Below are 23,709 nucleotides of genomic sequence, written 5' to 3'. Positions count from 1 at the left end.
ATGTAGATTTGTTTAAGTATAACCCTCTCATTCTGGTGGTTGATCAATGTTATGGGCATTATATGAAGACACAAGATAATGTTTGTTTTCTTTATTTATTACTATTATGAGCTACAATTACGAGGTTTCCAGCAGGATTAATCTGTAACTAATTACCTAGATTAGCAAGTTAAATGATTAATTTAACATGTTCTTAATCATGATTAAGGTTGAATTTCTTTAGCTTTGTCATCTTTCCAAAAAGCATTTTGCATAGAAAAAACACGTGTTAAGAAATTGGTAGCTGTTGCTTCTTGCTTTAGTATTAGAATTTTTAAAGTAAGCAACGATGAATCATTGTTCATTGGTATCCTAATGATAATGTTGTTTTGTTTAGTGGAAAACAAAAGGTAATGTGAATATGAATTCCCCCCACCATGTTTTTGAGTAATATTGGTGCTTTGAGCTTCAATGTATTGCAACAGCTTAATATACAGCATGAGTGGCAAAAATGTACTACGGAGTATAGCAAAAGGCCGAAATATTGCAAAATTGCAAAAATGGATCTGAACCAGCATGAAATGCAGCTTTTGGTACAAGTTAACAAGTACTCTGTATCAAATATCAAGATCTATCATCATCTTTTAGAAATGTTCGTGCTACCTAACATAGCAACAATGAAAATCTCAAACGATATACTTTTATAGATTATGATTAGAGAAAGGGCATACAAATGTTTAAAAACAAGTTGGTGAAAGACTAGAGACCATGGAAAGAAAATGATTGCTCAACCAAAGGATACATCAAACACAAACCATAAAATTAGCCATGATTCAATGAATCAGAAGTAAAAGAACATAGTTGAAACAAGATGAAAAGTTATAATCATATCCATTAAAATTTGAAACAGCCTGCACAAGTAACATTGTAACATATTGATGGTTTCCTGACTTTCCTCCTATACACAGTATCAAAGAATTACATAAAAACAGATTTAACAAGGGGATGTATAACAAAAGCAATTGATCCTCAACTAATACAAATTAAAGGGTTACTAAATATTAACCCCAAATTATCATATTAGCTAGACCAAATAAGCTCAAAAACATGAAATTATCCCCATTTTTTGAATTACACTCAAAAGTAATTCCTACTCTTTGGACATAAAACTGAATGAACTTGATGGTACAACAAGATCAAATGTAAAACACTTCATGATGATAGTCTTCAACACCAAATCCACAAAATCCAAGATCAACCAAATGACCTTGAATTTCAAAAAAAGAACACATCCAAGATGATGAACAAGCTTGTCGAAATCATACCGAACAATCTGATAGATTTTACTACCCTTCAATGCATTGAAACCCTCGGCAAACAAACAACCAAATCCCAAACAAAATCAAACAAACAGCCAAATCCAACACTAACACAATCCAAACATGTCTTCTCCATATTTTCTTAGCTTTATTCCTTCCAACACCAACACCACCACCCATTAAAAAATTACCATTTGGGGTATTAATTTCCCTATTTTTAACATCACCAACATCAAAATTACCCTCATTTAACAAATCAACTTTATCATCAACCAAAGGCTCACCACTATTTGTTCTCTCATCAAACAACTTATTTTTCTTCACTCCTTTACATATTTTGGAGGCAGACAACAATGACACATTCAAAATCTTCTTGTTCTTACTCGAAACCGGTTTCGAGTTATTGTTGTTATGAACACCATTAGGGATTAATTGCAATGCATCAAAATCACAACTTTTTGACAACAATTTATGAAAAATTGGGTGAAGCTCACCTTGAAGGCAAAAATTTGAAAACTTGATATCTGATTTTCCATTGATTATATGATGAAAAGTGTCCTTCAAACAACCCAAGAATTGAATTTGATCAGATTTTCTCAATTTTGAATCAAATATCCCAAAATAAACAAACCCATCATTTAACAAAAAGGTGTAAGCTTGATTTCGATATGAGTGAGAAAAAATGCTGTGATGTGGTGGAACAGAGTGAAGACATTGATGAGCGAGTTGTTGAAGCGCCGAGTCAGCTGAGTTAAATTCGCCCAAAATCGTTGATGAATCTAAAGAACGATGATGAGCTACGCAAGCGTAGCGTACGAGATCTGGGTCTGAAATCATTGGAATTTTCCTCAAAAATCAAAACCCCAGATCAAATTTGTGATTAATTGAACAAAAAATTGAAAACCCACCAAGAAAATCAGGGGAATTTTAGTGGGTAATCAATCAATTAATCAAATCAAATCAGAACCCAACAAAAAAATTAGCTTAATTTACGTGGGAAATCAATGAAATTATAAAAAACCCACAAAATTATATCAAAAAATTGGGTGGGAAATCAATCAAGGTGATAAATTGATGAATATTTGCTAACATTTGGGATTGATTTGAATAAGTTTTGCTGTAATTACCTCCTTTTTTTTTCTTGTTTTTGAGAGTGATGAATTTGAGATTGGAAATGAAGAAGAGAGGAGAGAGAAAGTTAAGACAAAGGGGGTGTTAGGAAGGAGACAGAAATCTAGGGTTTGGAATCAAAGAAAAGAAATTGAATTATTAATTTTTACAGCGAAAGCAGAGGAGGATCCATCAAAGGTGGAGGGAGGTGGAGGTGGAAGTGGGATGGATAATTTTGTTATTTTGACAATTTTGGCCTTAATAGCGGGAGATTACAAATACATTCATAAATCATTTATGAAACATATTATCAAAAAAAAAAAAAAAAAAAAAAAAAAAAAAAAAATCATTTATGAAACATGGGACATGTTATATTGGGGTCTTAAAAGCTTCCCTATTCATCTTGGAAGATTCCAAATTTACTCTTGGTTTGAATCTTGTGAGTTATTGCTCTAGTTCCGATTTAGCTATCATGTTACCGATTTGAATTTTGAGTACATCATCAACGTGATTATTGATTTCTGATTGGAAAGAGGAGTTCAATTTTGATTTGATTGTACGTATTTTTCGTTAATATTATGTCTATCGTTCAATGGTATGATATAATCTGATTTTAGATGATTATGATGATGTGGTCATGTCGTAGTACCTTATATTATTACACATGGCGTCACATAGTGATATCTAAGGTTAATAATTCGATATATGTTTTTTTCAGTCTAAATGCTAGTAATCTAGTTTTTACTTAAGAGAGATTCGTCTATCTATACCTTATTACAAATTAGAATATTTTTCCTCATTTGAACAATAATAATATTTTGGTCTTACAGCTTTATGAAATAAATGATGACCTTGATCAATGCTCCCTTTACCGAAAATAATAATCATGTTATAATGTACACAAAGTTTAATCCAATTAGGCGATAACTAATCCGAACAGAAGCAATAACTCGCAAAAATCAAGTTGTACTAACTTAAATTTAAGGTGTAAAGTTGCCCTCATCCGTGTGTTTCTTCGATTTTGATTGAGCTTCATGTTCTATTTTGGAAGGTCAATCATATTCATATGGACTCCTAATTTGTTCTCTAGTATCACTCTATAGTGCCAAATCATATACTACCTCCGTTACAGGTTATGTGCAACGATTAGACATTTTCCCTCTCTGCTTTATGTCAAATCGTTGCACATAACTCTTGTAACGGAGATAGTACTTAGATTGAGTTAGAGCCATGAATCAAGCAAAGGTAACTTGGTTGGTCAGAATTCTTCAAGAGTTGGTTGGCCTTTTCCTTTCAAAGCCTTTCACTATCAGTTTGCTTCTACATCTACATGTTAAATCATGTCTTTTGATGAACGATATTATCCCTAAGATAACGTTGAATGACTGAATGTACTTCGTATTAGCATGTTAAAGTGTTTGTTCGGTCAAAGTTTGTTTTCTTCAAAGTATTTCTTGAAAGTAATAATGATATTTTACTCCTTTCGTAACTTAAGATTTGACCCGTTTTTCTTTAGTTATATGTATCAATGAATATTATGATTAAAGCTTCGCATCTTTACTAATGGTATAAATTAAAAAGAATGATGGGAATAGTAAGACAGTAAGAATAAAAAATGGTTTAAGTTTATTGTTGAACAATTAAGTGATTAATGTCAAGTAAAAGTTAGACTTGCGCTGATCAATATAAAATTTTATTGTGTCCTCTTAATTGCAACATAAATTATTTATAGTTTTTAAAGATACGTCATAAAAATACTAAAGTATATTAAGATTAAAAGAGAATTGAAGAAGTTTACACCAAATCACAAAACAAGTTTCTTGAATCTTTTAAATTTGTTGTTTAAGAAAAAGAAATCCTTAATCCAGCTACAACAAGAAAAAATTTATATCAAGGATTCGTTTATGTCGATGTACTTAAACAAGTAGTATGCCTAATCACTTTGGAAAGAGAAATTTATGTATACAATCAACCGAACATTAAAAAACTAAATTAATAAGCTTAAAAAATGATAAATCTAGTTAAGATCTGACACATGTCAGCAAAGGTATAACTAGGTTGTCACCATTTTAGGTGTTACCAGCTTGTCACCATTTCTATACAATATTATTCATCTAAAACATAGGTTAACATAAAACATAAACATTAAACATTAAACATTAGGCTAGCTGTACTTGAGGTTCATGACTCATCACTCGTGAGCCATGAGGAATCAAGGTTAATATAATACTCGTAGTCCGTACGCTATAAAGTACTCGGAATTTTGACTTCTGATGGTTTATACTCCCTCGATTTCTAAATAATAGTCGTTTTCTCTTTTCAGGTTGAGCTCTAAGGTTTCTAGCTATAAACTCTACTTAACATAGATTGCTACGTCGTAATAAGATAAAAGAAGTAACATTATATGAAAGTAATTCATATACAAATGACAGTTATAGAATATGTTAGTCATTATGTGACATAAAAGTAAGCTAAAGAAAGTTATATTATGCATCAATATAAAAGAATAAATGGAATAGAGTATATTCAAAACACGAAAACTTTATACCTCTATTAAAGAACTGAACATCACTTTCATTTCTTTTTAATTTGGGACCAATTAATGGAGCTGTATATGTTCTGTTTAATTTAATTATAGATTTTCTCCACATCATTATTATTCTCTTTATCTTGGAAAATTAATTTATCTATTAGTACTACTTTACAAGAGAAATTCTCGCTACGTACAAAGAGCATAGAGTGTGGCTGCTTACTAATTACAAGATCGGGAGATGAGGGGACTTGCTAATAACCAACCTACAAAAATGATACGGAGTTGAAAAGAAGAAAGAAAGCCGATTCTGTGCTGCTGACTCGATTGGTAGTAGATGGGATTGCTTCAATTCATCAGCAAACCAACTAGAGAGATTCTGAAGTTTGTTTATACTTATTGGTACCATTGGCAGCAAGCTTCCATGCTCCGCTCTTGCTTAAACAATTTTATATGCTCGGCTTTCTCTCTTATCTCAACAGTATGGAGGATCAGAGAGTGCCCATTCAAACACCTGCTCGTAATGGGCAGCAGCACTGTCCCATGTGAAGTCCTGTTGCATGCCTCTCTTCATCAACCCCAACCATGAACCCTTGTATTCCCTGTAAGTTTTCAGAGCGTTCCTCAGGGCCTGCCAGTACACGAACCCCAAAAACAAAGTTTGAGTTAAAATTGGGGGGAGGAAAGGCGAGGAAGGAATAAAATTTAGTATTCCGTCTCAAAATTGTACAACATGCATCAACGTGCCACAACAAAAATAGAATTGAACTACTTAATTGATCCCCAAGATCAAATTTTAAGGCTTATACTTCACAAAGCCAGGTGCATACTTTAAGTGGGACAAGAAAATTAGCGATAAGAATAATATCATTATCAATTTAAAAGACCTGTATTAGTCAAAGAGCAAATTTTATTTTCCATTCTTTATATTCTGACTGATACAGGAACATGAACTAGATCCTAGGAAATACAGAGATCTATACATCAAAAGAATGGTCAGAATTCAATCTCAAAAGAAAAAAAGATCGAGATCAAAATAATAGAACTCACCAACAACATACTATCCTTTTCCAATGGAGCAAATCCCCACCTGTCGATTACATGTAGCAAAAAAGAATGCAAAGAAAAGGTTAATTTTATAACAAACAAAAAAAGCACAAATAAGAGAAAATCAAAAGGCAAACTATACAAAAGACGTTTCTCGAGAAAAACATACCCGGTACCAGTACCACTATCATCGGTCCCAACAGCAAAAGGATTGTAAGTTTCAACAGTATCCTGCATTACATGCAAAATACATTATAAGTAATCACATTCTAAAGAGCAAAAACCTTAAAAAGCTAGAGAAAAACTCACTCGAAGCCCTCCCGTGGAGTGAACTACTGGTATAGTTCCATATCTCATTGCATAAAGTTGATTTAGTCCACATGGTTCAAATCTTGATGGCATCAAAAGGATGTCACATCTGTTTCACAGAACTCTTGTTAGCGAAAGTAATACATAGTATTTTTTTTTTTACCAGGTCTCATAAGTCTGAGAATTTATTTACTTTACCCTGCAGTTATTCGATGAGAAATTGGGACACTGAATCCAACCCAGCCACGAAACTTATCTTTGTATGTCACCTCTGTTGCTCTCATCCATGTTTCGTACTTGGAATTACCTGTCCCTAACATAACCTGGTGCAGATAGTATAGTTATAGCATCCATCACAGATTCACAGTAGCGTAACCAGCACATCACTAAAATTTTATACAGATCAAAAGCCTAAGAAGACAAAGAACCCTGCATGTAGGGTGGAGAGTTGCTTCTAAATTCCTCTTTAAGAACTTCAGTTACAGCAGCTAATTTAAGTAAATCAAATTTATTTAGTCCCTCCATTACGAAATAACAATTTTATTCACGCATACTATTTCGGAATGTCTGGAAAAGGTTGTGATCTATCCTAAAATTGGAATTGATTATATGATTAACTCTCCAAGCTTAATTTTTAAGAAGAGTGACGGAGCAAGAATGGAAAAGAGACAGCTATTTAAAGGGTAATTTGGCGTAGTCATGTTGTGAGGGGTTGTAATACTGTGGCAGCTAATCACAGGCAGAGGGAGTACATGACTAATTAAGACCAACAAAACAGGCTCTGGGCTTCTGCCGAGAAAATTTTGTTCGCATTTACCCCCTCTTCAGATTCAATTTGGGCAGGAACCTCCCTTTTCCACATTTTGAAATTAAGGATATAGTCATATAACTCTACTTACAAATTGCACGTCATCTCCCATAAGCTCTGGAATTGCTGCCTGAATTATATCGATACCTTTCTGGTAGTCTAGCCTTCCGATAAAACCAATCTATAAAAACCAAAGTTAGTTTTAGTTAAGAAAGGAGTAAATTAAATAGTCTGATGTAGAAGTTGATTCTTTATCGCACCAATGGGCAATCAGGTTTGAGAGGAAGACCAAGCTCCTTCTGTAAGGCAGCCTTGCATTGAGCCTGAAATTCACACCAAGTAAACGATAATGATGATGAAATATACACTGTAATATATTTAAAATCTTTGCTTCAAGGTTTGTTTTTTCAAATAAATGAATATCCTAATACCTTTCCAGAGAGATCATCAATTGAGTAGGGTGCTGCAATATGTGCATCATTAGATGGGTCCCACTCAGAAGTATTGATCCCATTAATAATCCCTATATAAAATAAAATTAAAATAAAAATCAACACAAGAGTATAGAGCACGAAATACCTAATGCGTCAATGAACAGAAAAGTTGAGCATTGAATAAGAAATTAAAGATATACAAGTACCATTTAACACGAATTTCCTGCTGGTAAGTAATTCGTGCAAACCATAGCCACCCTCCACAGTTGTTATTTCCCACGAATATCCCTGAAACCATTCATAGAGCATGACAAATTGATAAAATTATAATTTGGTATCTAAACTATTCCCACATTTTACTTGCATGCCAAAATAAATACTGCATACTGAACGAAACAAAATAACATTCTAGATACATAATTGAGGGAATATTACCTGGCTAACAGTAAGTATTCTATCAGCTGTCACAATGGCTCCCTTTAAAATATTGACTGCTTCACCTTTGTCAAGTTCATGTGCTCTTGCCCACTCGGGGAACACCCATTCTAGTGCTCCATACCACTGTGGAGGAATTCCTAAATTATCGTATGTTACTGCAGGCTCCACACCCTAGCAAAAGCAGAATATAAATATAGATTATCAGTGTTTCTCCAATAGGATAGCTTTTCTTCTAGTTTGACAAGTGTTCAATCAAAAAAAAGCTGCCAATATGTAGTTATAGAAAATATTTAAAAAGAAAAAAAAAAATCTGCAGTCAGGATACAGACTGTGTTGCATGAAGGGTATGTAACGTCCTAAATTTAAAGTTCTAAATGTAGGATAGAAAAAAGAGGGAGCTCAGGAGATGGACAGATTTCCAAAATGAGTATAATTAGCCGTTTGTTAGAAATGTACTTTTGCATCTTCATTACATGTGGGCATTGCATGAAGTTGAGATTTTGAATTACTTTATTATCTTCCAAGGTATCATATTTGCCAAGTGGCTACCTTATAATATTAAGTGGTCACTCACATAATCACATATACTCAAAGAACATGACCAATATCAACCATACAAGAGACACGTACTTGATGAGAAAGGTTGTGTATAACAAGTATGCTCCGTGCATCCTTGTAAACTCCATAAGGACGGTATTTAGCTGCAAGAAGTCTACAAAAACAACCGACATTATAAATCTGTTTGCTGTTCATCATAGATAAGTTATCAGAAATTCACAAGCAATAAAATATGAAATGCCCATGATAGATGATAAACTAACACTATTCATTCAATAAACACCATTGTGTCATAGCATTAAGATTTATTAACATTCTATCAAGAATAAGGTCTGTTGTAAACGATGGAGTACTTCATCAAACAACTACTGGACAACAATAAAATTATAAGGGATAAACAACTTCAGATATTAACAAAAATTATTCTTTTCATCACAAGAAAGAGCACCCTTACCTCATTAGTTAACAAATACTACTACTGCACAAGCATAGTTGCAAATGACAATATTACAATCAATTGCAGTACTTCAAAGATATTTTCTAGAAGTTAGCTTAAAGTGGTCAGGCATGGAACTGTCACTAGTCTATTTGATGAGCTCCACAGTATAATAATTACATGGCTTGTACAGGTCCATTTTTGAAATATACTAGTCTACTCATCCATTGCTGCTTAAAACTTTAATTCTGAGTGTTCCTTAATGATTCAACCTCCTCCAGCAATGAGATTGAGAAAAGTAAATCAAAGCAAATCAAAGAGTCTAAAATATGATCCCCATTGCTACTGACAATATAACTTGGCACTCATCACTCAACAACTTAAAAAAAATACAAAATCATTAGAGAGTCAAAAATAAGAGAGCACGTACACTGGTACAAGACCTGCATGCCAATCATTAACAAGGAACAAGCATTTTTCCCCATAGGTGTACCCTCCTAGTGGAAGGACAAGAGGAGCTTCACATGCTGCATGACAAAGTAAGGTGAACCGAAACTGTCCAACCAAAGATGAAAATTGTTACTCTTGTATCTTGTCAACTAAAACAAGTCAAACTGACTCAATTGTAACATACTTCCACAATTGGTCCTACTCACATGGGAGGAGAAAGAGATTCTATATCCATGAAATGGCACATACCTGATTATCACCAAAGGCACCAAAGCTGTCACCGTATGGGTTTCCAGGTCGATGATATGAAGGATGATCGACAAAGACCTATAACATGGAATGAAAAGGTCACTATATATTGAGACATAAATATATTATATATTCTAAAATCTCATACAAGATCCACACAAGGCACTATATCAATAGAATGTAAAAACTAGAGGAAAAAAAAAAAAGAAAAGAAAAAAGGCAAGCCACCAGAACTTTACTTTAGTAATAGGCTAATAGCAGTATTCATTTTTCTTACCCAATCAACACCATCCCTATATTGGTGGAAAAAGGCGACTTCTTGTTCCCCTCCAAAACAATTGACCTTGATGCGGCAGTCAGCATCAAATGCGCCAGCATAAACCTTATCTGCAGCAGTACCATGTATGTAACGGGGAGCAATTACCATTACACGATGCCCACGCTCAGCTAGAGCTATAGGCAAAGAACCACAAACATCACCTAAACCCCCTGTCTTGGAATATGGTGCGGCTTCTGCAGTAACAAAGACAATACTTAACTTTACTTTGACTGAAGTTTTCTCCTCTCCCTCAACAACAGTTTCTTCCAGTAAGTCTTCAGCCAAAATTTCCTTTCTTACTCCTTGTTCAAAAACAAAGCTAGACGGTAATCCAGAAGAAATTTTCTCCTCTCCTTCACTGTCAGTTGCTTCCCTAACTTTCCACAAATCTTCTTTAATGCCGTAATCTCCCTGCTCTTCATCCTGTTTATCCAGGTCCAGGACTGCATTAACGTTTGAGTTACTAGTGTCCGTGTTCGCTGTTCAATTATGAAAAGCAAACTTTAAATTTTATAATGTGGTCATTAATACAATTTATCAACAACACCGTGAAGAAACAAGACTTTAAAAATATGAACTATACACTTAAGTACTAAACCCTCATCCTAGTTGGAAATTGCTATCTAAGTTAAATTGAGCAACTACATAGTCAACTGACTTTACATTATGGCATTACCCCCAAAATAAATTATCAATCAAGATAACAAGACCTGCATTAGCCCACAACCATCATTTATAAAGCAATTGCACATGAAAAACATTATCACTCGCGATCACTTGAGCGTTTACTAATAACTCGAAAACAAAAATTCAATGCAGATTATTGTGGCCGCGACACATGATCCTATCACATCATGATAGCCTCATATTGATCCTACCCTCTAAGTAAATGTCAAATTTCTTATTCTTGAAATATATACCATTTCAATTTCAATTATTACTCAGCCAGTCAGCCATCAAGTTGGCAACATTCCTTCTCCACAGTCAACACTCCAACCACTAGTCCACTACATATTATCAACAAACAGCTAGTTAACATAACTAATCAACTAAAATAGTTTACCAAACCTACTGATTTCAAGTTACATCATTTCCCTGTCACTTATGACAAAGGAACACAAAATTGCCAATTATAGCAATTTTCAAATATTTTCATTTACAATGACATTATACCACACAAATCATATAGCATTCCCAACAATTCATTAAGATCTAAAAAAAACAGACATTTTCACAATATCCATTCATATAATTTTGTAAAATTCAATCAATATTTTCAATTACTAAAAATCAACATGCAATATAAATTATAGAAACAAGAAGAGGAGTGTACAAACCAGATTGAGAATACAAGTTAAAACTAACAATGGCACCAGAAGCATCTTTCACAGGACCAATCAAATGACCTAAATGCCCTTCATCTCCTTCTTGTTGCTCTTCAATTGCAGAATAAGAACCATCTTTAGAACTTGAAACCCCACCTTCATTTTTCCCAGAATATGATTGACATTTAACTGAAAAAGACAATCTTTTACACCTTTGTCTCCAAAAATAATCAAAACCCAGTTGATTAATTGCTCTAAATTCTGATGGGTTGCTTGGAAAATTCAATTTAGAGCGATAATTTAAGCCATTTATGTGAAAAGATTGGAGTGAAAGAGACTCCATTATAAGAAGAGAAAGATGGGTGATTTGTAAAAATGGAAAATGGCATGAAAATATCAAATGATGAAAAGAAAAAAAGAGAAAAAGAATAAAATTATGTGTTGATGATGAATATTTGATTCTATTTCTAGAGTATTTTTGTTGGTTTTGTGAAAAAAGGTCAGATATTCAAGGACGGATCTTGTGAAAGCATAATGACCGTATGTGAGGTATAAATTAATGTGAACCAAAAAATTAAAAATTGAGTAAAAATTAAAAATTGACAATAAACTATGACCGTATGTGTCACTGGCCACTGGTACAGTACACTTGCCGACTTGGGATGGTGAATGGCACTGCTTTCTAAATTTATCACATCATTTTCGTCATTTCTCATGTACTCTGGTACTCCTTCCGTCTCTTAATTACTTATAATCTCGTACTTCTTCCGTCTCTTAATTACTTATACTCACATCATTGGATTGATCAACTATACTTTCATCTTATATGGTTTGTTCTCTTCGTCTTAACTTATTTAAATTAAACTAAGAATTTGTTCACATTTACTAAACTGAACTGATTGGAGCTGAACTGAACTGAAATTAAGCTGAAGTGAACATGCCCTTATTGGATTGATCAACTATACTTACATCTTATATGGTTTGCTTTAAGATAGACTGTATTCAAATCAGCAATATTTTATTATGTACAGTAGATTATTTGTAACACTAATATTGAAACAAATCTCCGAAATTATATAATAAGTTGTTGTAGGCCATCATAATTCATGGGACTAGGATTTGTATAAAAAATAAACAAATAATAATAATAATAATAATAATAATAATAATAATACCATTACATCGAAATCACCTGGTAATCTGGTATGGTATAAACTATACACGCCCTAATGTGACTAGAGTTACAAAAATAAAAGACTCGAAAGGAAAGATTAGGAAAAATAATTATGAAAAAGATTAAATATTGTTAGCCATCAATAACATAGACACATGAATTTGTCATAACTACCAAATTTATACTACCATTAAAGAAAAACACATTAGTCTAGTTGTATATAATTACCATTATGCAGTACAAAACATATACTCACTTTTAAAAAATTTACAAATCTACATCACAAGCTGATAATCACAATATCCCAAAACAATAGATAGATATTTGTGTTATAATTATGATAAATAAGTACAAAATTAATTTTCACATTATTATGTAACAACAATAGCAATCAAGTTCAAGAAAAGTCCATCATAGGTCACATCACATAAGATAAAATCTTCATCTCCAACCATTACTAAACATTCGATCACTACTACCAGTAGAATCTGGGCTGTACCCTGCAATCTTTCGAGCTTGGGCTCGAGCCCCAATACTATTTGGGCTTGGGCTTGGAGTGTGAGCATATTGATAGTGGACCGACCCACCACCAGAACTAGAGGAGTCCGCACAATTGGGCCCAAGTGGTGACCTTTTGGCTGATGGAGAAGGATGGTTCCAAGGAGAAGGAGATTGGGCCCGTTGTTTAGATGGGCCTAGGCCTCGAACCTTGGCTTTGGCTGATTGGGTTGGGGCCATGTAACTTGGAACTCCGTCAAAACTGGACTGCCTAGACTCCCTACCTGACCTGTAAGGTTCGAGTTGAGTTTTGACTGAGTTGAGTTTGAAAGTTTTATGTTTTTATTAAAAGGTGATTAAAAAGTTACGTACCTTTGATAAGGTGGATCAACCATGTCCATCTCTACTGTTCTCTCGGAGACATCATCGGTGCTAGTGGTGACCGCTGTTACGTATGTACTCTCATTTGGTGCCGATTTCATTTTATTTGAGACTTGAATTGGTTGTTGTTGTTGTTGTTGTTGGGTGGCCATCCATCGCTCTAGCCAATTCCATCCCCACGGCGGTTTGTCCATTGAATTGGCATAAGTTGAGAACATTGTTTCATTCATTGGAGGATTATCTGATTGCCTTAGATAACTTGGATGGTGTTGTTGCTGCCATTTAAATGTTACTCTTATGTTATCCAAGACTAGGAATATAAACATATCTACACCAATGTTCTTTATGACTTATCATGTGTAGATATAAAATTTATAAGTGACTCACAAAAGTGGTCTTATGATGATAAAACGACCTTACACAAATGTTTTTAAAAAAATAAAGTGGGGATTGAATCAACCAACCTGATAATCATAAGCATAAGCAAGAGCGCGCTCTCTCCTTAAAGCAGCATCTTGTTTCCTTAGAGAACTCTCCTTGATACGCTCAAAACTATGTTGCCTTTCATCCCACTCATCAGCATTACTATTACTACCATAATTAATCTTAGTTGGACTCTTAATTGACGTGATTAATTGATCTTGCAACGTGTTCGTCCTGTTATAATTGTCTCTTTTACCATAATTATCATTAGGGGCATGATTAGCACCATGATTAGCGCGATGATGGTTTTGGGTGAAGTGAAGCCTCCGGGCTCGAACCCGAGCCTGGACTCGTACTAGAGCTTGCATGCACCTCATTGTCATTTGAGCCTGCTTCCGTACATTATGTCCCCTTACTAATGCTTGTAATCTCACCAACCCTTTTAATGCACGCAAAGCCCTTCGAGCCTTCAAAAACAAATTAACAACCAAATTATTACTTTAATATCTTTAACACAATCAAATCAAACATCTAATCTATAAAATAATGTCATACCAATAAGATAATGTGATGCATTATATATTTAATGTATTGTTCATATATATGTCACGTGAAATCTTAAGTAGGTACACATTAAAATTAATTATATAGTCTCTTTCAAAAAAAAAAAAAAAAAAAATTAATTATATAGTCATTTATAAATTAAATACGGAGTTATATAAGAAGGGAAAAGAATTTGTGTTCATAACATAATACTACCTCAGTTAACTATAATTTGCAACAAAGAGGTACGAAATATTATTTATGAGATATAAAATATTCCTTTGTTGCAAATAATAGTTAACGGAAGTAGTAATTAACTCCATAATAAAAACAATATGGATCATATAAAATAATGAAATTTTGCAATGAGACGTGTTGTTTACCAAGTATCCTCGATAATGTGATTGAATTAAAGTGGCAGCCGTTTCTTCTTTAGATTGACGGCCATAGCCTGCTAGTCGGACAACCTTAGCGGCTGCTTGAGCTGCTGCGACGGCTGCCTCGGCTGCTGCTGCTGTGGCTGCTGCAACAGCTATAGCATGGGTGCGATCATCCCTTGTTGGAGATGTTCCACCACTTTCATCATTGGTGTAATCAGGGGAACTTTCAGTTGGGAAATGCTCCACGGACACAACTTCTAGTGCATCATTATTGGTCCACTTTTGGGCACCTTTTTCCTAAAGTGAATGTAGGATAACAAAAATACTGCTGAGTACTTCATATAAACTTTTAAATTAGAGTAGTCGATAATGCACAAGTTTGACGAAGTAGTCGTATATGAAAATAAACATTATTCCAAATTTTAACTACCGTTCATAATATAATAATACTAACTTATATATATTATGGAGTAGTAAAGTATATACATAATATTTGTATGATATACGAAGTAGTTAATGTTAGAATATAAATAGTATAAAATTAATTATTACGACCATTAAAAAACGACAGAAGTTTTAACAGCTTATATTAAGGCATGAAGGCATCAATGTGTGCGTGGACTACTTTGCATGATATTGGGTTGGACCAATTGCTATGATAATTTTTTTTATCTCATTCACGATTCACCTTACAATAAGTCATTTTTGTGGCTTTCCTAGTGCTTTCCTCCCTTTCTTTGGTTCCAAGCTTGTGTTACAAGTTTTAGTAAGAATAGCTTTTCTTGTACAAGTATTCTTTTCCTTTGTATACTCAAAGATAGAATAAAGGAGAGAAAATTAGCTATATCATTTTAATTGTACAAACTTTACCTCACAATTATATACTCCCTATAGTTTGGATAGTTCTTCAATTAACTTGCCTTTTATTCTAAATCGTTTCAACAAGTTTGACTCACTTCTACTCTATTCTTTTTTATCAAAACCTTAATAGTATACCTTACCACTTCTACCCTACTCTATTTCTGTAACCATCAACAAAGATTTATATGTATTATAGAAGTAAACTTTAAAACAAATTTGATAAGATGGCACATGACTATATCGAGTGTAGACATTATAAAAATCAAGTTAACGAAAAAAAAATATTATAAATCTTTATCGTAGTTGGATGATGGAGATCTAACATTAATAAAAACACATGATGATCACAAAGGTTGATGTTGATAGCCTAATTTCCATGATTCTATTGTGGATTACAACTTGTGACCTATTGGGACCATATGTACAAGTATCATATGCATTTTAGATTTTCAGATCAATGAGGATTGATTCATGGTCCTAATAAATTAGGTTCCCCCTTAAAAAGGTTTCATCAATAGCTACCTAACGACATTAGTTACATGAATAAAGCATAAAGTTACCTCAAAAGCTATATGATGCATAAGAGCAACTTGCCATTTAAGTCAAGACAAGATTTTTTTTAGAAATTATAAATTCAATAATAGTAAATTTCCCTTGAACATTAAGTAAATTAATCCAATTGAGATGATTTTCGTGTCAAATCTTAAAGTGTAATTGTGTAAACTGTAAAGCAAAGATGGTACGGTTAAAGTAAATTTATGCTTTCTTTTCATTTCTTTTTCCACTTGAGGTATTTTTGTCAAGTTTAAGGAGTAAAAATTTAGCTATTTCTAAATTAACTTAAATTAATTAAATTGATGTAGAAATTATATAATAGATAGGTAATTTTTGTTTAAATTTGATAGGTTGGACAAATTTTACATTTTCGATTTTTATCATGTCAAATACGTCTCTATTAAATTAGGAAAATCTAAAGTGTTTAGAATTTTGTTAAACAAAATATCATAAAAATGCTTTCAATCAAGATAGGTAAAAATTGGACATTAGCATATAATTATATAAACACTGAACTCAAATGTGTACAACATTATTTTTGAAATGCCATTTATGTATTTAAAATTGTAAAAAAAAAATTACGAGTATATTATTTTGAAACGTCAAGATAAAATTTATTACAAACAAGTACAAGAGCCGATAATAGTTCATGACTACATGCCTTCATGGTACCATAATTATAACAAACCTACTTTTAATATCTACTATATCAAGATTTAAATTAGTCTCATACATACAATTTAAATTAAAGAAATACTAAATCAAGATTAATAATAGATTCAAAAAATATCTCATTTTACATACCTTATTTTTTTCCGAGGAGTCTTTAGACTTGAAGACCTTCTTCACAGAAGAGAACCATCCTCCTTTTTTCCCCATTTTTGCAGGACAAACCTTTATAACATATCAACCTTAAGATCAACACATAAAACGAACGAAAACGGAAAATAAGTAATCAAAGGAGTATGATTATATTACAAAGATCATACCTTATGATAATATTGTAAAGAATATGATCACATAATAGGTTTAATGCATATTCCATTTCATTTTATGTCATGAAATTTTATCATATGATAAATTTTGAAAGAGAACAAATGAGAAATTGGGAAGGTGTGGAAACAGGGGAGGAGAGAGAAAATAAGGAAGGAGAGTAAAGAGAGAGAGAGTGTAAAGAGGAGGAGGAGTAACTGACGTACCGCGGGATTGCCGTTAGGCATTTATCTCTCTCACGGATTTTCCTTACCCGCTGCTTCTGCTATATTCTACTGCCTACAACTAATCGGCTTTTGCCACGTCATTTTTTAATAATATTATCTTTTTTTTATTTGTCAAAATTATTTCGTTGACTTTCAAATATTTCTTCCTTTCTTTATACTCCCTCCGTTACCGAAAGAGCAACACTTCTAGGTTGATTTTGCGGGTATTAAGAAAGTGAAAAGGATAATGGTAAAAGTATATTAGAAATTGAATTTCACATAGAGTTTGCAAAAAAGAAAAAAAGAAAAAATAATAAAAGTACATGCAAAAGCAAAATTAACACGGGGAAGAACAAATATTATTGCAAATAGGAGAGTATTTTAATGCAAATGTGATGATTATTTTGGGACTAGATTTAGGCCATAAGAGTTCTCCTTTCGGAGATGGAGGGAGTACTTGCATTGCTATTCTAAAATGACCTAAACGAAAGTTTTTTTTTTTTTTGGTTGGTACCTAAATGAAAGTTTTACATTAGTTGAATCGCTTTTTTTAGATGATAATCTCTTTCCTATCATATGAGTCCTTTTTTTTTCTATCTCTCTCATCTTTTAAAAAAAAATGTTTAGGAGTCTATGTACAATTTGCAAAATGATGTAGCTAAAAAAACGGTTAAAATATTTATTTTGGTTATAATGATCATAACAAAATACAAAGTAATAAAAATGATTTAAACATACTTCAAAACTAGATGTAGGAGATTTTTGGCAAAATATATTTATAGGGTTTTTTTTTTTTAATTTTACTTTTTGTTGGACAGGAGGTATGGTCGTTAATTGTAGACAAATTGTAGTAATAGTTGTTAGGCATACGGAGTAGGAGTAACTTGTAGCTAACGATAAGTTATTAACTGAGAAAATAAAGGATTCGGATGTAGTTCATATATTTACTCGTATAGACATATCTCTATTACTTTCACTTTTATATCCAAAAAATTTTAAAATAATTTATTTTCCTCTAATTATTTCATGATTTCTATTGTTACAATTAATAAGAAGAAAAAGGGGTTGGGGTTGGGGTTGGGGTTGGGGTGGGGGACTGGGGGTGGAATTGAGTATTTAGCTTGTAAAGGACAATGATCATTTTGTTTTGTTTTTTGTTAATTGGTGTTAAAGTCAAAGCAACAGATACAATTTCCAGTGGACTTTACTACGTTTAAATTAATTGATAAATTGATTACAATAATAAATACTCTTTTGACCTAACACATCCTTGTTAAAAATATCAGATCAGTTGATACTTGATAAGGAGTATATTTCTGATGAACTTTGAAATTTAATTGCGCTACTCTTTCGCCAAAAAAATATACAAGTACACATCCATTTTGGGTTTGTCCTATTTAATTTGTCCATCGAGAAACAAATCAAATAATGGTAGAATATATACAATAATTGATCTTAAATTTATACTCAAAATGTCTACTACAAGAGATTAACACTTTGTTAACCAAGACGAAAGAGGAGAAAAAAGGAGGAAAGGCGAGGGGAAAGGGATCGGATCCATTTTCCCTCCAAATTACTTCTTCTCTTCCCTCTCATTCTTATCTTTGCCTCTTAGGTCTTGTTTTGTTCATCTAATTTTCATTATTTAAGAAAAAATAAATTTCGGCAAATTAAGTTCATATAAGTTCTTAAAAGGGTTAATAAAGGATTTTTTTAGAATAAAAAAATAGTAATCAAATGAAAATAAAAAACACCTTTAATCAAATTAAATTTAAAAACACCTAACTATATTTAGGCTGGGAGCGAAAAAGCTTCGTTTTTCCCCCCAAGTAACCTTGTTTGCCGTTAGCAAACAAGGTTTACTTTATCTATATTTAGGCTGGGAGCGAAAAAACTTCGTTTTTCCCCCCAAGTAACCTTGTTTGCCGTTAGCAAACAAGGTATACTTTAACTATATTTAGGCTGGGAGCGAAAAAACTTCGTTTTTCCCCCCAAGTAACCTTGTTTGTCGTTAGCAAACAAGGTTTACTTTAACTATATTTAGGCTAGGAGCGAAAAAGCTTCGTTTTTCCCCCCAAGTAACCTTGTTTGCCGTTAGCAAACAAGGTTTACTTTAACTATATTTAGGCTGGGAGCGAAAAAACTTCGTTTTCCCCCCCAAGTAACCTTGTTTGCCGTTAGCAAACAAGGTTTACTTTAACTATATTTAGGCTGGGAGCGAAAAAGCTTCGTTTTTCCCCCCAAGTAACCTTGTTTGCCGTTAGCAAACAAGGTTTACTTTAACTATATTTAGGCTGGGAGCGAAAAAGCTTCGTTTTTCCCCCCAAGTAACCTTGTTTGCCGTTAGCAAACAAGGTTTACTTTAACTATATTTAGGCTGGGAGCGAAAAAACTTCGTTTTTCCCCCCAAGTAACCTTGTTTGCCGTTAGCAAACAAGGTTTACTTTAACTATATTGTTTTTCCCCCCAAGTAACCTTGTTTGCCGTTAGCAAACAAGGTTTACTTTAACTATATTGTTTTTCCCCCCAAGTAACCTTGTTTGCCGTTAGCAAACAAGGTTTACTTTAACTATATTGTTTTTCCCCCCAAGTAACCTTGTTTGCCGTTAGCAAACAAGGTTTACTTTAACTATATTTAGGCTGGGAGCGAAAAAACTTCGTTTTTCCCCCCAAGTAACCTTGTTTGCCGTTAGCAAACAAGGTTTACTTTAACTATATTTAGGCTGGGAGCGAAAAAACTCCGTTTTTCCCCCTAAGTAACCTTGTTTGCCGTTAGCAAACAAGGTTTACTTTAATTAAAATGGTTTTAAATTTTAAGCGGGAAAATTATATAAAGTAGAGGACACGTGTTGATGATCTAACGATTTATTTTTTAAATTAATAATTTATTCTAACCGTTAGATTTCTGACTAGGTGTCATATCAAACGTCGCCTTTTCAACTTCCTTTTTAACTTCTCTTTCCTCCTTTTTTTTTTACTTTTCACATTTTCACACTTCCTTCACTAAAAGTTGCGAATTTTAGCGGAGAAGGCTTTGGGATAACCGCAATTGGGTCTTGCTGGATTTTTCGCATTACTGAAGTGTCTGATATTCTTCTTTGCGTCGTCGCTGCCATCAAGTAGTTGAAGGTATTTTAAAGATTTCAATTTCAATTTGCATGCGTTGGAATACATTCGTTGTTTACCCATTTTTTAGTTTTTAGTTGGTTTATTAAATGTCCAATAGTAATTCTGAACAAACCCCCCTTAGTACTGTTAGGCGGCGTCTTATTAGGCAGTCTTTGGGAAAAGATCTCGGCCATAAGCAAAGTGGAGTTTCGTCTTTGTCTGATAATATTGACAACCCTTTTCAGCCGTTATCAGAGATAGAGCAAAAAGAGGCTTTTTATCGCCATAAAATACTAGCGGATTGGGAAAAGGCACGACGCCCTACAAACCCTAACATTCCCGAGGACGTTGAGGTTCTTGAGATTGAACCTGTTAGCATTCGGTATCATTTGCGGAGTTTTGCCGATAAACCTGATTTTAATCAATACGGAAGTAACGTCGGAAATATTCACATCCGAACCTCTGATATGCCGAGATCTAGGCCGACTGATAACCCATCTCAGACCGCTGAGGCTGAACCAAGCTCTAGGCCTGAGACAAGTAAAAGGCCTGGCCAAGCACAAGTTATAAGCTCCTCTAGCTCCGAGTCTGAAAGAGATTCGAAATCTCCTATTCACGATTCCGCTATCAAATCTTTGTTAAATGATGATGATGATAGTGATGAAGAAGTAAATCAAGGCGGCAACGCTGAAAGCCCTGAGAGAGCCAAAATGATTGATATAATGCCTCAAGTCACTCATGAAGAAAGTTTAGATGAGGAGTATGAGTCTGAAACTGATGAGGCTGATTTCCGACAACCTCTTATCTTACCTTCTAACATTAAGGTCGCTGAAGCTAGCGTTAGCAAGGTTTGGTTGAAATTAGCCGAAGAAAAGGAGTATTGCCGTAAGGCAAAAAGATTTTACGGTTTGCCGGATGGGTATGAGTTAGTACTCCCACCACCTTCTGCTACTGTTCTTGATTGTCCTGATGGTCATATCGCCGTTTATGCCAAACACTTTGAATTCGGCCTCCGATTTCCTCTCCATCTTTTTATTGCTAAAATTTTTAAGGCATGGAATTTATGCCTGGTACAAGTTACTCCTCCTACTATTCGCGCTGTCATTTCCCTGGTTTGGGTGTTGATATATAAAAATTTTCCGTTAACTTTGAATTTGTTTAGGAGGTTAATAACTTTGAAACGTGACGGACAATCTGAGGGTTGGTGGTCATTGTATACGGCCTCTCACAAGTTTACCGTAAACCCTAAGTTGTCAAGCTGTAAAGGTTGGCAGGATAAGTTCTTTTTCATGAGTGTCCCGGAAGATTTTCCTATCAGGAGAACTTTCTTTCGGCCTCATCCTCGTTTCGGCCATATTGCTGAAAGAGAGCTTGGCCCTCAAGAACAGAAGGCTTGTGATTACTTTGATGCCGTTAGGGTCAATATTGATGGAAAAACTCGTGTTGTTCCGAAAGTGTGGCTGCCAAATGTAAAGTACATTTTGAACAATGCACCACTATCTTATATCGGTTTATGTCGGACTAACAATTATGGTACTAACCTTATAAATTATTGTTATCCTTTACATTGTCAGTATTTACGCATTAATATAATACTTTTGTTTGTATTACTTATGTAGATATGGTTTTTAATGGTTTATACTTATTGATAATCTTTGATATGTAGGCCCGCAAAAGTTGGACAAGGCAGCCCTCGGCTTATCATCTGACGGCAAGAGAGTGTTGTTCCGTTGTCCTCCATCTCCGAGACCGGCATTAGAAACCTTCACTTCTTTCTGCTCGCGTGCCCCTACACGTAATCCTAAAAGAAGAGCAGAAGAGATAGTTGACGAGAATGTGAGGAGAAATCGGCGTCTGACCTCGCTGGCTAACAGACGCGGTGGTAGCGTTCCTTCCATTTCTACAAGGAAGGAAGATGAGCCGGAATCAAAGCGGTCAAAGACCGATACTGAACAGCCAGAGGCTCCATCGCCACCTAAAACTTCTGCTCCCGAAAAAACAGTTTCGGCAACAAACATAGAAAACGCCGATAAGGTGTTTGAAGACTTGACTGTGTCTCCTATTCCTCAACAGGTAATAGATTTGGTATATAAAAATTTACTTGTTATAACGGCCGAAAATAAAATTATTATTACATTGCTATCATTATTTTTATTATTTTTTACTAACTCATTGTATATTAGGAAACTGTTCCCATTTCTGCTGAACCTCAACAGGTTGGTCCTGTTATTTCTGACGTAAGTGCTCCCGGTATCACTTATCGGGGCGAACAGTGGATCGAACATGTTGAAGGAAAGATTCCTGATGAGGTTCTAAATAGAGTAAGGGCTCCTGAGGGCTGTTCTCGTGATCAATGGCGGCCTGAAATGGACGTCTTCCGCAATGAGTCCATTTTCACTGATGATCCACTTCGAGGTGGAAATCTGGGATATCGGCTGCTACGAAATGTTCCAACTCCAGTTGATAGGCCGTCTGGACAGATCGGCCCAGTTGCAGCCCAACACATGCATGATCTGATGAGGGTATGTTGTTATAATCCTTTTTTTTTTTTTTTTTTTTTTTTTTTTTAAACACCTGGCTTATTTCTTCTATATTGTACTTGTTTATAGGCAGTTGCTTCTGGAACAGAGTTGGTTGAGATGTATAGGTTTTATCAAGATAAGTATCATCAGAACACGTCTAACCAACAATCTTTGGAGACAGCTTTGAAGAATGTCAAAAAGGCTCTTGATGGAATTAAGGTGATAAAGGCAAAAGATGATGCCGAATTGTCTTCTCTGCGCAAGAAAGTTGAAAACATGAAAAATCTTGAAGAGGAGATAAAGGATCTTAAATCTCAGCTTGAAGATAAGAACGCTGTGAAGGATCAACTTTCCATTGCACAGAGTGATCTTTCTAAGGCTAAAACAACAATCAGCAACCTAGAAGGTCAGCTGCAAAAAATAGAGGTCGATAAACCTGGTATACGGCAAAGAGCGGTTAGTCGTTATTTGTCATCGGCTGAGTTTTGCAGTAAATTACAAGATCGTTTTGATGGTGGTTGGACTGCTGCTCAGAGGTGTGATGCTCATGCTATCGGCCTAAAACAAGAAGACTGGGCTAAGATTGAAGCAGCATTTAATAATGATGCTCACAAGACACCTTCTGGTTTTGAGCAACAAGAGTTCTCAGACGCAGATATCTTTAACCTTGCTCCTTCTGATGATATCGGTGTTTCTGATCCTAAGATTTTGGATTCTCCGGAACCCGAAAACAAAACAGCTTAAAGGGGCGGGC

The 23,709-nt window shown here is 34.2% G+C and overlaps 3 protein-coding genes across 4 annotated transcripts; all 3 read right to left on the bottom strand.

Moving 5' to 3' along the window:
* Window positions 1–840: 840 nt before the first annotated feature.
* Window positions 841–2,654, bottom strand: LOC145630168 (phytolongin Phyl2.2-like). Its single transcript, XM_081682416.1, has one exon. It carries the CDS (start codon window positions 2,133–2,135, stop codon window positions 1,326–1,328), a length of 810 nt encoding a protein of 269 aa, XP_081538542.1. The 5' UTR covers window positions 2,136–2,654; the 3' UTR covers window positions 841–1,325.
* A 2,377-nt stretch (window positions 2,655–5,031) lies between these two features.
* LOC145631627 (starch synthase 1, chloroplastic/amyloplastic-like) lies at window positions 5,032–11,846 on the bottom strand. The gene is made up of 15 exons (XM_081683748.1): window positions 11,324–11,846; window positions 9,945–10,465; window positions 9,668–9,745; window positions 9,399–9,523; window positions 8,605–8,686; window positions 7,972–8,145; window positions 7,743–7,824; window positions 7,534–7,625; window positions 7,363–7,425; window positions 7,194–7,283; window positions 6,493–6,617; window positions 6,295–6,403; window positions 6,155–6,216; window positions 5,989–6,028; window positions 5,032–5,569 (listed from the first exon to the last, which is right to left on the bottom strand). The coding sequence occupies exons 1-15, from the start codon at window positions 11,652–11,654 to the stop codon at window positions 5,414–5,416; spliced, it is 2,130 nt and encodes a 709-aa protein (XP_081539874.1). The 5' UTR covers window positions 11,655–11,846; the 3' UTR covers window positions 5,032–5,413.
* An 847-nt stretch (window positions 11,847–12,693) lies between these two features.
* On the bottom strand, window positions 12,694–17,340 carry LOC145631626 (protein IQ-DOMAIN 21-like). Of its 2 annotated transcripts, none has more exons than XM_081683747.1 (6): window positions 17,116–17,340; window positions 16,931–17,037; window positions 14,714–15,007; window positions 13,829–14,254; window positions 13,356–13,639; window positions 12,694–13,272 (listed from the first exon to the last, which is right to left on the bottom strand). In XM_081683747.1, exons 2-6 carry the CDS (start codon window positions 17,003–17,005, stop codon window positions 12,927–12,929), a joined length of 1,425 nt encoding a protein of 474 aa, XP_081539873.1. In that variant the 5' UTR covers window positions 17,006–17,037; window positions 17,116–17,340; the 3' UTR covers window positions 12,694–12,926. The 2 variants fall into 2 exon arrangements, with proteins under 2 accessions (XP_081539873.1, XP_081539872.1); XM_081683746.1 differs by having other exon boundaries at window positions 16,931–17,020.
* Window positions 17,341–23,709: the final 6,369 nt, after the last annotated feature.

This window comes from Chenopodium album, chromosome 5, assembly GCF_948465745.1.
Source record: "Chenopodium album chromosome 5, dcCheAlbu1.1, whole genome shotgun sequence".
Classification (NCBI taxonomy): domain Eukaryota; kingdom Viridiplantae; phylum Streptophyta; class Magnoliopsida; order Caryophyllales; family Amaranthaceae; genus Chenopodium; species Chenopodium album.
This window is presented reverse-complemented; position numbering and strand designations above follow the sequence as displayed.

What these genes read in the sequence shown, in the direction of transcription:
- LOC145630168 (XM_081682416.1), bottom strand. Translation starts at nt 2,135, where the DNA reads ATGATTTCAGACCCAGATCTCGTACGCTACGCTTGCGTAGCTCATCAT.
- LOC145631627 (XM_081683748.1), bottom strand. Translation starts at nt 11,654, where the DNA reads ATGGAGTCTCTTTCACTCCAATCTTTTCACATAAATGGCTTAAATTAT. An exon ending in TAACTTGTATTCTCAATCTG is followed by an intron (nt 10,466 to 11,323) that starts GTTTGTACACTC and finishes ATAATTGAACAG; the next exon opens with CGAACACGGACACTAGTAAC. An exon ending in TGGGAGATGACGTGCAATTT is followed by an intron (nt 6,618 to 7,193) that starts GTAAGTAGAGTT and finishes TATCTGCACCAG; the next exon opens with GTTATGTTAGGGACAGGTAA.
- LOC145631626 (XM_081683747.1), bottom strand. Translation starts at nt 17,005, where the DNA reads ATGGGGAAAAAAGGAGGATGGTTCTCTTCTGTGAAGAAGGTCTTCAAG. An exon ending in CACATTATCGAGGATACTTG is followed by an intron (nt 14,255 to 14,713) that starts GTAAACAACACG and finishes TTGTTTTTGAAG; the next exon opens with GCTCGAAGGGCTTTGCGTGC. An exon ending in CTTATGCTTATGATTATCAG is followed by an intron (nt 13,640 to 13,828) that starts GTTGGTTGATTC and finishes TTTAAATGGCAG; the next exon opens with CAACAACACCATCCAAGTTA.